The sequence below is a fragment of the Canis lupus genome, chromosome 2 (genome assembly GCF_048164855.1).
Source record: "Canis lupus baileyi chromosome 2, mCanLup2.hap1, whole genome shotgun sequence".
Lineage (NCBI taxonomy): Eukaryota > Metazoa > Chordata > Mammalia > Carnivora > Canidae > Canis > Canis lupus.
In genome coordinates, this window is record NC_132839.1 from 28640183 (window position 1) to 28653050 (window position 12868).

The following is a 12868-nucleotide window of genomic DNA, read 5'->3' on the forward strand; positions in this document are numbered from 1 at the left end:
ACTAATTTAGATATAAATCTTAGGTATACATATAAATATATATAGCATCTGTATGAGGCAAACTATAAAACTTACAGAAGAAATCAAAGAAGATCTAAATAAATGGAGAGCTATTCCTTGGTTAGATAGGAAGACTCAATATTGTTAAAGTATAATTATTTCCAAAATTAACCCAAAGATGTGATGTAATCTTAGTCAAAATCTCAGTTGCTTTTTTTTTTTAAAAAGATTTTATTTACTTATTCATGAGAGACACACACACACACAGAGAGAGAGAGAGAGAGAGAGAGAGAGAGGCAGAGAGGGAAGCAGGTTCCACGCAAGGAGCCCGATGTGGGACTTGATCCCAGGTCTCCAGGATCACACCCTGGGCTGAAGGCGGGTGCTAAAACTGCTGATTGATTTTTGATTACTGACTAGCTTTGGAGAGGCAAAAGATCTAGTCAATATAAAAGAACACAGAGCACAAACAGACCCAAACATATTTAATCAACTGATCTTTAACCCAAGAGCAAAGGCAATCCAATGGAGAAATGAAAGTTTTGTTTTTTAAAGAAATGGTGTTGGAACAACTAGACATTCACATTTAAGGCTTGTGGCTTATAACCTTCACATACATTAACTCAAAACAGATCAAAGACTTAAATGTAAAATGCAACTTAAAGCTCTCACAACATAGGAGATATATAGATATAGATGACCTTACAATTGAGAATGGACTTTTAAGATATAATACCAGAAGTATAACCCCTGAAGGAAAGAATTGCTAATCTGGACTTCATTAACATAAAAATTTAAATTAAAATAAAATTCTCTTCTGCAAGAGATTCTGTCAAGAGAATGAAAAGACAAGCCACACACTGGGAGAAAATATTTGCAAAAACCCTATGTGATAAAGGCTTGTTAACCAGAACAGATTTAAAAAATTCAATTAAAAGATCAGCAAAAGATATGGACATAACCTTAGTAAAGAAGACAGAGATGACAAAAAAAAGCATTATAAACAGAGGCTCATTATCATACAACATTAGGGAACTGCAAACTAAACAATCAATTACCACCACATGCCTAATTACAATGACTAAAATTAAAAACAAAAACACTGACAATACCAAATGCTGGTAAATGGAGCAACAGGAACTTTCATTCACTGCTGGTAACACAAAATGGTACAGCCACTCTGGAAGACAGTTTCAGTTTCCTACAAAATCAAATCAACTCTCACCTCATGATCCAACAATAGTGCTCCTTGATATAATTTATCCAAAACATGAAAACTTAAGTACACGCAAAAACCTTTATGAATGTTTACAGCAACTTTATTAATAATGGCCAAACGTTGGGAGTAACCAACCTATCTCTATAGGTGAATCAATAAACTGCAGCATACCAAGATGATGGAATATTATCCGGCACTAAAAAAGAAATGAACTATCAAGCCATGAACGTGCATGGAGAAAGAAAAACAAAATGCATGGAGGAATCTTAAATGCATATTAGTAAGTTATGCCAATCTGAAAAGACTACATAAATTCCAATTGAACATTTTAGAAAAGGCAAAACTGTAGAGACAGTAAAAAGATAATGGTTGCCAGAGGATTGAAGAGAGGGGGTGATCAATAGGTAGAACACAGGACATTTTGAGGATGGTGAAAATATTCTGTGTGACGTTATAATGGTGGATTCATATCACTATACATTTGCCAAACCAATAGAATATACACTACCAAGAATGAGCTGCAATGTCAACTATGGACTTTGAGTGATAATGATGTATCAGTGCTGAGTCACTGGCTGTAACAAAGGTAGCAGCACTCTTTGGTTAGCAGACAGTGTGCATGTGTGGAGGAATACAGGAAATGTCTATACAATCTACTCAATTTGTGTAAAACTGTTCTAAGTGTATATATATGTATGGCTATATATTGAACTACATAAGTTCACATATACACATATATGGAATAAATGCTAACATCTAGTTACTCACATTTTCTTATTCTCTATCAATCTTATTCACTTTGAGACATCTAAAAATCAAAGTTTTCTTCTAAGTCTTTAGAGTCCAAACTTACTAGTTGTACTGTGTGATGGGTTCTATACTCATCTTCACTCCGAAGGCGCTGTTGGAACTTTTCATTGTGTTTTGCAATACAAATTTCCTATAAATACATAAAACGCGTTTTAATAGAGTGAAACCTGAAAGACTCAAAACATCACACCAGAATTTATCTTATTGGCTTTAATTTTAATTTTAACATATACCTACATAGCAAAACATCAAGTAAAAGCCACCTCTGGCTTCTCATCTAGAGTACTAAAGCAGCTTATGCTTCCAACAAATCATTAGGAACTTAAAAAAAAAAAAGGTATTAACTTCTCTAGAATCCTTTTTTTTTTTTTTTTTAAATGGGGATGGATGCAGCAAGACAGTGGAAGAGGGTGTCCTTAGATAATTTCAAAGCTCTTTTTTAGCACTTTAGTCTGTGGATTCTAAGTCTTATTGTACTCTTTAAACTAGTCTGGGCAAGAAAGGATATATAACTCTTGGCTTAAAGTCTGTATTCTTAAACTTTGATGAGTTGAAGAACACGATTTGCCTGGAGTGGCTTAAACAGTATGAAATTTGTATCTTAAGGTCAGAGACTGAGTGAAAAGAGACCTTAAAAATAAAAAGTCAGAACTATATTTTAAAGCAACTGTATCGGGATGCCCGGGTGGCTCAGCAGTTTATTGCCTGCCTTCGGTCCAGGGTGTGATCCTGGAGTCCCAGGATCGAATCCCACATCGGGCTCCCTGCATGGAGCCTGCTTCTCCCTCTGCCTGTGTCTCTGCCTTTCTCTCTCATTCTGTCCCTCATGAATAAATAAAATCTTTTAAAAATTAATAAATAAATAAAGCAACTGTATCATCCACTCACGTGCGGATAACTATTGCCTAACAGTATAGACCCTAAAATTAACCTCTTTAGGACAGTCTCTAAAGGATAACAAAGATAATACTATATATAAGTAAAATGATAAAGTGATACAATGGATCAGGTTTCTAAAAAAAAAGAAAATCACACAAACTAAGAATCCTACCTTTGTGCCTAACTACCTGACTTTCCTTGGGTGATTTACTTAACTACCAGGAGCCATAGTTCCTTTGATTATCAAATGAGAATACAGATCCCTTAGTTTCAGATTTTACAGAGGTGGCATGGTGCGTATACATTACCCAGTAACTCCAGCAGGATCTGAAGCAGCACCCTATAAGTAATAGTACCATTTTTTGCAGTGAAATACATGAAAAGTCAAAAGGACTATAAAAGGGACAACTTCCGGGATCCCTGGGTGGCGCAGCGGTTTGGCGCCTGCCTTTGGCCCAGGGCGCAATCCTGGAGACCCGGGATCGAGTCCCACGTCAGGCTCCCGGTGCATGGAGCCTGCTTCTCCCTCGGCCTGTGTCTCTGCCTCTCTCTCTCTCTCTGTGACTATCATAAATAAATTAAAAAATTAAAAAATTAAAAAATTAAAAAATAAAAAAAAAAAGGGACAACTTCCGGGAATCCCTGGGTGACTCAGTGGTTTGGCGCCTGCCTTTGGCCCAGGGCGCAATCCTGGAGTACCGGGATCGAGTCCCACATCAGGCTCCCGGCATGAAGCCTGCTTCTCCCTCCTCCTGTGTCTCTGCCTCTCTCTATGTCTATCATGAATAAATAAATAAATCTTTAAAAAAAATAAAAAAGGGGGGGGGCAACTTCCTCTCAGCTCAGGTCTGGGTTGTCACCACACCAAGCATAAGAACGCTTTTGATTTTTGGAGCTTTTTTGACTTCAGGTAAAAGATTATCATCTCATTTAATTACTGATATCATTAAAGAATATAAAAATGCATAAAGAATAATGCTATTTCTATTATTATTCTTAAAAAACCCAATCACAAAGCATAGACTTCAAGTCCTCATGGCATAGCCAGAGACTGTCTTTGTTTTTTCAAGAGGAGAGGCAAGACATGATTTATTTACAATCAGAACTACACTTGGGCATGAAACTCTATGGCGGATGCTGGATAAAACAAGCACCCTGTGACTATATGTTGACATGGAGAAAAGGATTACAGAACGATGTTACATGGAGAGGCATAGTTTCATGTTCTCATTAGCTTTCTTTTTATGACTTAGTCTTTCTAATTTACACTCATTCCAACCATCTTTTGCCACTCCTTTCTGCAGACTTGTCACCCCAAGTGGTAGGCTTGGAGGTATGGGGGATAAGGATGGGGGAAGGCAAGACCATTCAGAACCCCCAATTCTATGCGATGTGATGGGTTGCGGCAGATCTGGGGCTGCTGGTATAAACCAGCAGATCCTCTGGGGGTGACTTCTCCTACCTCAGATTTAGATTAATCTATATAATTCCTTCAAGACTGAGGTCAAAACCAAGACTTAATTTTTGAACAGCACTGAGCTTCTTAAATAGTGAGCTGGGGAGGGGGGGAGGGGGTTGCTGGGTGGCTCAGCGGGTTAAGTATCTGCCTTTGGCTCAGGTTGTGATCCCAGGATTCTGGGATCTAGCCCCACACCAGACTCTCTAAGTCAGTAGGTAGTCTGCTTCTTCCTCTCACTGTCCCCATTTGTGCTCTCTCTCTTAGGTGGATAAAGGAAATCTTTTTTAAAATTAAAAAAATAAAATAATGAGCCAGGAGCTGCATTTACTTTCCTACAGTCATGGCCTTTAGCACAGTTACTTTCAGTACTTTTCAGACTACCATAGGTAAACAGCTATCCTAATGTGTTTTCACTAGCTATCCTAATGTGTTTTCACTAGCTATCCTAATGTGTTTTCTTCAGAAAACTACATGTTAAATATAACGGCCTGAGGATTGAGAAGAGGTAACTCTTAGTTTTAAAACATTCAAGTAGGGCAACCCCGGTGGCTTAGCAGTTTAGCGCCGCCATCAGCCCACAGTGTGATCCCCGAAACCCGGGATCAAGTCCCGTCTCGGGCTCCCTGCATGGAGCCTGCTTCTCCCTCTGCCTGTGTTTCTGCCTCTCTCTCTGTCTCTCATTAATAAATAAATAACCTTTAAAAAAATAAAAAAATAAATTAAAAAAAACATGCAAGTATTAGGGGCACTTGGTTGGCTCAGCCGATTAAGCATCTGCCTTCAGCTTAGGTCTTGATCCCAGGGTCCCGTGATCGAGCCCTGTGTCGGGCTCCCTGCTCAGTAGGGAGTCTGCTTCTCCCTCTTTCTCTGCCATTCCTCCTGCTTGTACTCTCTGACTCTTTCTCTCTGTCAAATAATAGAATCTTACACAGACAAACATGCAAATTTTAGTGACAGATGGGTTAGAATTATTAGATATGGGTCAAGGACTAAGTAATGACTAAAAGCAAGGTTTAAAATTAAGGCTGTCTATTCAATAAATACCTATTATACCTTTTTATTTCTGAGGTAGGCTTTCTTGGCTGAAACCCGTCCACGTCTTGCTTCCAGCTGGCGTGCTTTCTGCTGAAGTTTCTGTAGCTCTTCTCTCTGTAAGTGCACAGACGCTGCCATCTCTTCCTTCTCCAGCATGGCCTCCATGCTTTCGTAAGTGTCATAGTATACCACTTCATCTCTCTTTTCTGTAACAGAAGAACAACGAAGGGTAGAGTTAAGAGCATGGGCTACAAAGCCAGACAGAACAAGATTCTAATTAACTTATTGGCTCTGTAACCTCTGTTTTTTTGTTTTGTTTTATTTTGCTTAAGGATTTTACTTATTTGACAGAGCACAAGCAGAGGGAGCTGCATGTAGGCAGAAGGATAGGGAGCAGCAGAATCCCTGCTGAGCAAGGAGCCCAATGGGGCTCGATTCCAGGACCCCGGGATCAGGAAATGAGCTGAGGGTAGACTGTTAACCAACTGAACCACCCAGGCGCCCCAAACTTTTTTTTTAGAAGACTCAGTTTGATCCTGGTTAAGTACCTGATTCCTTTCCCCCCGCCCCCACCCCCAATAAGCTATACACCCATCAAGGGGCTTGAACTCATGACCTCTTAACTTCTCTGTAAAAAAGTGATTATTAGGAAATATACCTTCTCGGGTCATAGTGTGTTTAGAAAGTACTTAACAGTGTCTGGCATGCATTTATTTAAGTGCTCAGTAACTGCTACGTATCATTCTCCAAATTCAAAAATTTTCTAGCTGTAACAACCTTACAAAGTATTTTACAAAGCTAATAATACTGCTCAGTCTACTAAATGACTGGAGTTTAAGAGCTCCTCTAAAATGTTCTATGTTGAAACTTTTTTTTTAGTCTCAACAGTTTGAAGAAATATAGCTGACAAATAGATCTATCTTCTCTATGTATTCAATTTTTCCTGGATTTACATAGTTGAATGCACACTGTACCTGATATAAGTCTTTTGATGCTTTCCAGTTGTGCTGTCAATAACAACTCCTCACACTTCAGGATTTCAAACTGTACTTCATACAACTGAAGTTGCAGATCATAATAATCAGCTTCTAACTGATCCAATCGGGCTATGGCTTCTGTACCACCCTGCAAACTCTGCATCTGCATGAAGAAGAAAAAAAAAACATTTTTAATTAGTGGGGACAAGAAATAATAAATTGGGGCACCTGGGTTGCTCAGACCATCTGCCTGTGGCTCACTTCAAGATCCTGGGGTCCTGGGATCAAGTCTCGCCATCAGGCTCCCCAAAGAAAGCCTACTTCTCCCTGTGTCTTTGTGTGTTTCTTATGAATAAATTATTTTTTTTTTAAATGGATGTTCTGAGTTATTTAGTTTTGCTTTCCATAGATGAATGAGATTATATATGAATGAATAAGATTAAGCCAGACTGGGATGGTTACAACCAAGGAATAGAAAGTCTGGTTTCTCAATACATCCAGAGCTGTGTTGTTGTGCTCCATGGTCACAGCTTGGATAAGATCTAGAATCTGGTGAATGAAGAATAAAGTAAGCGGGTGTGAGAACAGCATGACATAACTGATTTTCTGGAACCCTGTGTCTATTGATAACTATTAGTATCTTTAAGTAAATGCGCTCGGGATCCTACATTGAACCCCAGGTGGAATTCAGATTTCTAAGCATGTCTCATGAAGCGGTGGAGGGTCCTACAGGAAGTTTGCTTGGCTGGTTGACTGGGTTTTGGTCCTGAATAGTTGAAGAGAAGAGATTTTGCCAGGCATTAGAAGGAAATTACTACCAGCAAGGTATGCTTCAGGTATTAGTCCCCAACCTCATTATTTCTGTGGATTCCTACTTGGATCCACAGAGAAAGGTAGCTATGAGGAGCTAACAGAATGGCTTTTCAGTAGGCTATGAAGTACAAGCATGGGAGAGAGTAAAGCATTCCTTTGGGGACATTTCTTCTAAGAATACAGTGCTATCACTTTGGCAGTTTAAAGGTTCACACTTAGAAATTTCAAGACACTACAGGCACCAGTGTGCCCTGAGGGAACTAGCAGCCTTGGTGAAAAAGGCCCTGGCCTCAAGTGGCATCCCAGTAAATGACTACCAAAGAGATGGAGGAACAGAGGAAAATGAAAGAAATATTTTGTGACCTCATGTGAGAGGTGATCTGGGGTCCCAGAATACTAAGGGGATACTTGGCTAGTAGTTTTGGGACAGTTGTGGCAACAAAGTTCATATTGCTGCAAAATAATCCTGTCTTGTAAGGTTGGTGAAACATGTTAGCACACAGAGAGAGTATGTTTTAAACAAGAGTCCAGCCTTTTCTTTACGTTCTAGATATTCAACACAGTCTTACCTAAAGACAATTTTTTTTTTAATTTTTATTTATTTATGATGGTCACACAGAGAGAGAGAGAGGGGGGCAGAGACACAGGCAGAGGGAGAAGCAGGCTCCATGCAGGGAGCCCAACGTGGGATTCGATCCCAGGTCTCCAGGATCGCGCCCTGGGCCAAAGGCAGGCGCCAAACCGCTGCGCCACCCAGGGATCCCTAAAGACGATTTTTTTAGCACGTAATTTCAAGGTCCTTTTAAACTGCAAAGCAACATGGGGTACCTGAGTGGCTCAGTTGGTTAAGCGTGTTTTTAGCTCAGGTCATGATCTTAGGGTCCTAAGATTAAGGCCCATGTCATGCTCCACGCTCAGCAGGGATTCTGCTTCTCCCCCTCTCTTGAGTCTCTCCCAACCACTTGTACTCACATGCTCACTCTCTCTCAAATAAATAAAATCTTAAAAGAAAACACTGCAAGGCAATAGTTGGGCTGTGATCTAAGTGTACAATGGTACACATTTAAAAAAAATAATAATCTGGTTAATTAAATACAATGTGAGAAATGCTATACAGATATTATACATATCAGTGATCCTGGTGCATTAGAATATATTTTTTTGACAGACACAATAAATACAGAACAAACCACAAAAGGCTTTCATTACAGTGGCTTCTAGAGGAGAATGATTTTTTAAAGAAGAGAATGTTGACAAAATGAAATCCTGCTGTTTTTTTTTTTTAATTTTTATTTATTTATGATAGTCACAGAGAGAGAGAGAGAGAGAGAGAGAGAGAGAGAGAGAGAGGCAGAGACACAGGCAGATGGAGAAGCAGGCTCCATGCACCGGGAGCCCGATGTGGGATTCGATCCCGGGTCTCCAGGATCGTGCCCTGGGCCAAAGGCAGGCGCCAAACCGCTGCGCCACCCAGGGATCCCAAATCCTGCTGTTTTTGTCCTAAGTCATAAAATTTCTTTCAAGACTTCCAGTCTCACTTTAAATTATAAATATCCCTTCGCGCATGGTCTTGGATCTCTTATCCAGCTTTGGAGACTAGCTCCAGAATGCATAATCTTTCATTATCAGCAGCACACTTTCTGTGAGCACAGCATACACATAAAATATGTAATGTTAGAAGGTTTTATTCTCTTAGGGAATTATAATCAGTTAAGATGAAACCTTAGTATAAATTGGTCTAAAAACGTTCATGTAAGATCAGTTCCAGGGACACCGGTAGAAATCCAGGCTGTTAGTTGCACCTCCAATGTCTCTAGTTTTCTCTAGCTGGAAAGAACAATTTATGTGCCATGTTCATAATGCTGTGCTAAGGCTCCCCACCCCAGGACTCTCCAAATTTGACTCTTATCTAATACTTTGGCTAAGGAAGGAAGCTGAGACACCCCTGTTGAGGTACCTTTACATTGTCAGCCAATATCAAATACCAAACTGAGAAAGGGTGTTTTCTTATTAAGAAGTGACCTTACCCCCCCAACTTTCTGGTTTATTGAGTTCTATACAAAGCAAAGCTGTCCAGAGGTGATCTGCCATCACAAGGTTCAAGAAGGACAAAACCTTATCAAAGGCAGAAGTGCAAAGAGGCAGAAGTGCAGACAAAGGATCTGTTGAATCCCAACCTCCGAGAGAGAAAACAAACAATAGGGGAGTGGTGGGCGTGGGGCAAGTAAAATGGTTTTAAGAATTTTATGGGCTATGCTAAGGAGAAAGAGATAAGAGACAAGTCAGGGAAATCTGGGAAGGCAAAACTGTCCTCTGAAGTTTATTTAAACTTTAAAATGGAGATGAAATCCTCAGTGAAAGATATGTAGAGGCAGGGGAAGGCTATGCTGCTCCAAATCTCTTCCCTATATTATCTGTAATTTTTCAGACTGATTTTTTCCATACCTACATTTCAGCTGACCACAGAATTTTAAGAGAAGGGGAATCCATAGTGAAAGGAGTACTGACTCTGGACAAAGGAGCAGTGCAGAGAACTTAGGTGACACAGTTGGGGAACCTTTTTTTACGCGTGAGGGCACTGCTTCCCTGGGCAAGAAGGAAGCCTATAAAGTAAGTTGAGTGCGTAAAGGAGATAATCAAAGGCCAATGAAAACTCTGCTAGCTTGAAACTTTACTCAGCTCAACTTTTACCTTCTGCATAAACGTTTTTTAAAAATATTTATTTACTTGGGACACCTGGGTGGCTCAGCGGTTGAGCGTCTGCCTTTGGCTCAAGGCGTGATCCCAGGATTCGGGATCGAGTCCTGCATGGGGCTCCCTGCGACGAGCCTGCTTCTCCCTCTGCCTGTGTCTCTGCCTCTCTCTGTGTGTCTCTCATGAATAAAACAATAAACCTTTTAAATAAAGATTTATTTACTTATTATGGGTGGGGGGACAGCCCGAGCACATATGCGCCAGGGGAGGGGCAGAGGAAAATGGGGAGAGTGAAAAACCCAGGCACACTCCCCACTGGGTGCAGAGCCCAACAACAGGCTCACTTCCACAACACCAAAATCAAAACCTGAGCCAAAAACAAGAGCTGGATGCTCAACCTACTGAGCCACCCAGTCACCCTCTAAATAAACAAACTTTTGATACTACGATACCAAGATCCCAAAACAAACTGCCTTCCCACTATAACCCAGGTAATACCAGCAATGTCAGAGCCTTATTCAATTCTCCCAATTCCTACAAGATGGCCTTTCCATCAGACAAAAGTAGGGAGCACTATTACAGTAAGTATGGAAAAGAAAACAAAATAAGTTTTTACAGTAAATCTAGCAAGGAAATGAAGTCAATATCCACACATCCATGTAAGTGCATCATTAACTGCTGACCCCAATGATGATCATTCCCACCATGCACAATAACAATATAATAGCTTTCTTGTATACCTATCTGAATTACAGAATATCATGAAACCACACAGAAAACAAGTTATACAAACTAATGTCCCTGTCCTGCCTTTCACCCTAGTGTGCTAGAAAAACCTCATGACATGTAAGAGGCTATGAAAAATAAAAGTTTTCAGAGTATCTGCAGGTGGAGTCATTCATTCAAGAAATACTCCCTGGGCATCTGCTGCTGAGTTACAGAGTATAGCAGTTAGCAATAAATAAAGTGAGCAAAGAGTCATCATGAAAACCTTGCCCCATAAGAGAAATAATAAAGGCAAGCTCGGCAAGTTCGCAATCAACACTAGCCATTTTATTATGGGTAAATGATAGAACATGAGAAATGGTACAGATAATATAAATAGAATATAAATAGAGTTTCCACAAATAAGAGCTGCACAAAAATGGGAGGATACATATAAACAAAAGGAATTATCTGGAATTCCACATTTCAGAAATTTTAGAAAACAGCCAGAATTTCTCATAATCCATCTGTAGGAAGGTATAATCTGAACTGATGTGAATCCCTATTTATTCCATTTAATATGCTTCATAATGAATAGTGGAATAGTAACACTTGTCTGGAAGTTATATATCCTAAACTATCTTCTCTGAAATCTGAAAAACTTAGAATTCTAAAACAGATCTAACCTCAGGGATTTCAGATAATGACTTATAGGTTTACAGCATAAAGGGTTATGTTCGAAAATTAAATGAGACTATATAATGCACTAAAAATAAGGCATAAAACGTTTAAAACTTTCTTATTTTTATGGCCAGTATCAAAATATAATTTAGATGGCTAAAACAGAATTTCATAAGTAATCTAATTTAAAACTTTTAGAGTAGAACTTAGCTTTTTACTTAGAGAGACTTTGAAATTTCTAGCACAGAGATTACTATTACAAATTAAAAATGAAAAACCAGCCTCTCGGGCAGCCCCGGTGGCGCAGCGGTTTGGCGCCGCCTGCAGCCCAGGGCCTGATCCTGGAGACCCTGGATCGAGTCCCATGTCAGGCTCTCTCTGCATGGAGCCTGCTTCTCCCTCTGCCTGTGTCTCTGCCTCTCTCTGTGTCTCTATGAATAAATAAAATCTTTAAAAAAAAAAAAAAAGAAAGAAAGAAAAACCAGCCTCTCTGCCTGGACAAGCATCCCAGCTGTTCCGATTGTGTCCCATGAACATGAGAAATGAACATCAAAGCTCCTCGCTGTTGAAAGTTTTCAGCAAGGCCCACTTGAAATGCAACTGACTGTCTTATGCATGGGAATTACATTTTTCCCATCTTTGTTTTCCCTTGATACTTGCATAATATCTAACGTAGATTAAGGCAATAATGTCTAATATTTATTAAGTTCTTACTCTTCATGCCAGGCATTATGCTAAATGCTTATACATTAACCAATGGAATCATAATGTTCCTAAAAGGTATATACCAGTCATATTTTATACAGAGGTTAACTAATTCAATCAAGGTTATATAAGTAATAAGTTTGCAGACTCAGGATCAGGATCTACATTACTCTGTCCAGCATAATAGCCACAAGCTACACGTGGCTATTTAAATATAGATTAAATTAAAATTATAAAATTATATTCTTGTCACATAAATCACATTTCAAGAACTCAACAGATATCTGGCTAATAAGTACAATACTAGAAAATACAAATATAAAACATTTCCATTGTTGTAGGAAGTTCTATTAAATAGCACTGTCTAGATACTATGCTTATTTCCTCTAGGGCATACTGTAAATATTCAATAAAAGTAACATGGGGGAATATAACCTTAATCATACTACAGCTATATGCTTTTAGGAGAAAGACAAAACTATGGATTGTAAGGAAGTAGCTGCCTCAGGATTATTATATATTCAGCTCAATAGTCTAGCAGTTTATGTTCATAAAGATGACCTCAAAGAATTAAAGGTTTTTTTTTAAGGGGGGCAGGGGTGCCTGGGTGGTTCAGTCAGTTAAGAGCCCAACTCTTGATCTCAGAGTCATGGAGTTCAAGCCCCAGGTTGGGCTTCACAAAGGTGTGGTGATACTTAAGAAATGGGTAGGGAATGGTTAAAATTTTCTACTAACATAAGAAAACACACGGATATATTTTTAGAACCTTCAACAAGGATTGTCAACGAAAACGTTTTCTGGTTAATTCCCTGTTAACCGAATATGGTTAACCAGAAGATAACAGCAAACATATTAAATGAGATGTGATTGTATTTTCCGATTTCTTCCAGG

The 12868-nt window shown here is 39.3% G+C and overlaps 1 protein-coding gene and 1 long non-coding RNA gene across 3 annotated transcripts in view; one reads left to right on the forward strand and one right to left on the reverse strand.

Annotated features, from left to right (window-relative positions):
- Window positions 1-2935, forward strand: part of LOC140614701 (uncharacterized) — a 33181-nt gene extending 30246 nt beyond the window's left edge. The window contains exon 4 of the long non-coding RNA XR_012015494.1: window positions 1367-2935. This is a non-coding gene — a long non-coding RNA (uncharacterized lncRNA). The remainder of the gene's footprint in view (window positions 1-1366) is intronic.
- The window catches only part of JMY (junction mediating and regulatory protein, p53 cofactor), a 104695-nt gene that overhangs the window by 19577 nt on the left and 72250 nt on the right, over window positions 1-12868 (reverse strand). For both annotated transcript variants that reach the window (XR_012015479.1, XM_072793803.1), the window contains exons 5-7: window positions 6377-6542; window positions 5421-5608; window positions 2073-2159 (exon numbers count right to left, since the gene is read on the reverse strand). Coding sequence is in view for 1 of the 2 variants with exons in the window: in XM_072793803.1 (XP_072649904.1) it covers window positions 2073-2159; window positions 5421-5608; window positions 6377-6542 (441 nt within the window). In the remaining variant the exon portion in view is untranslated. The remainder of the gene's footprint in view (window positions 1-2072; window positions 2160-5420; window positions 5609-6376; window positions 6543-12868) is intronic.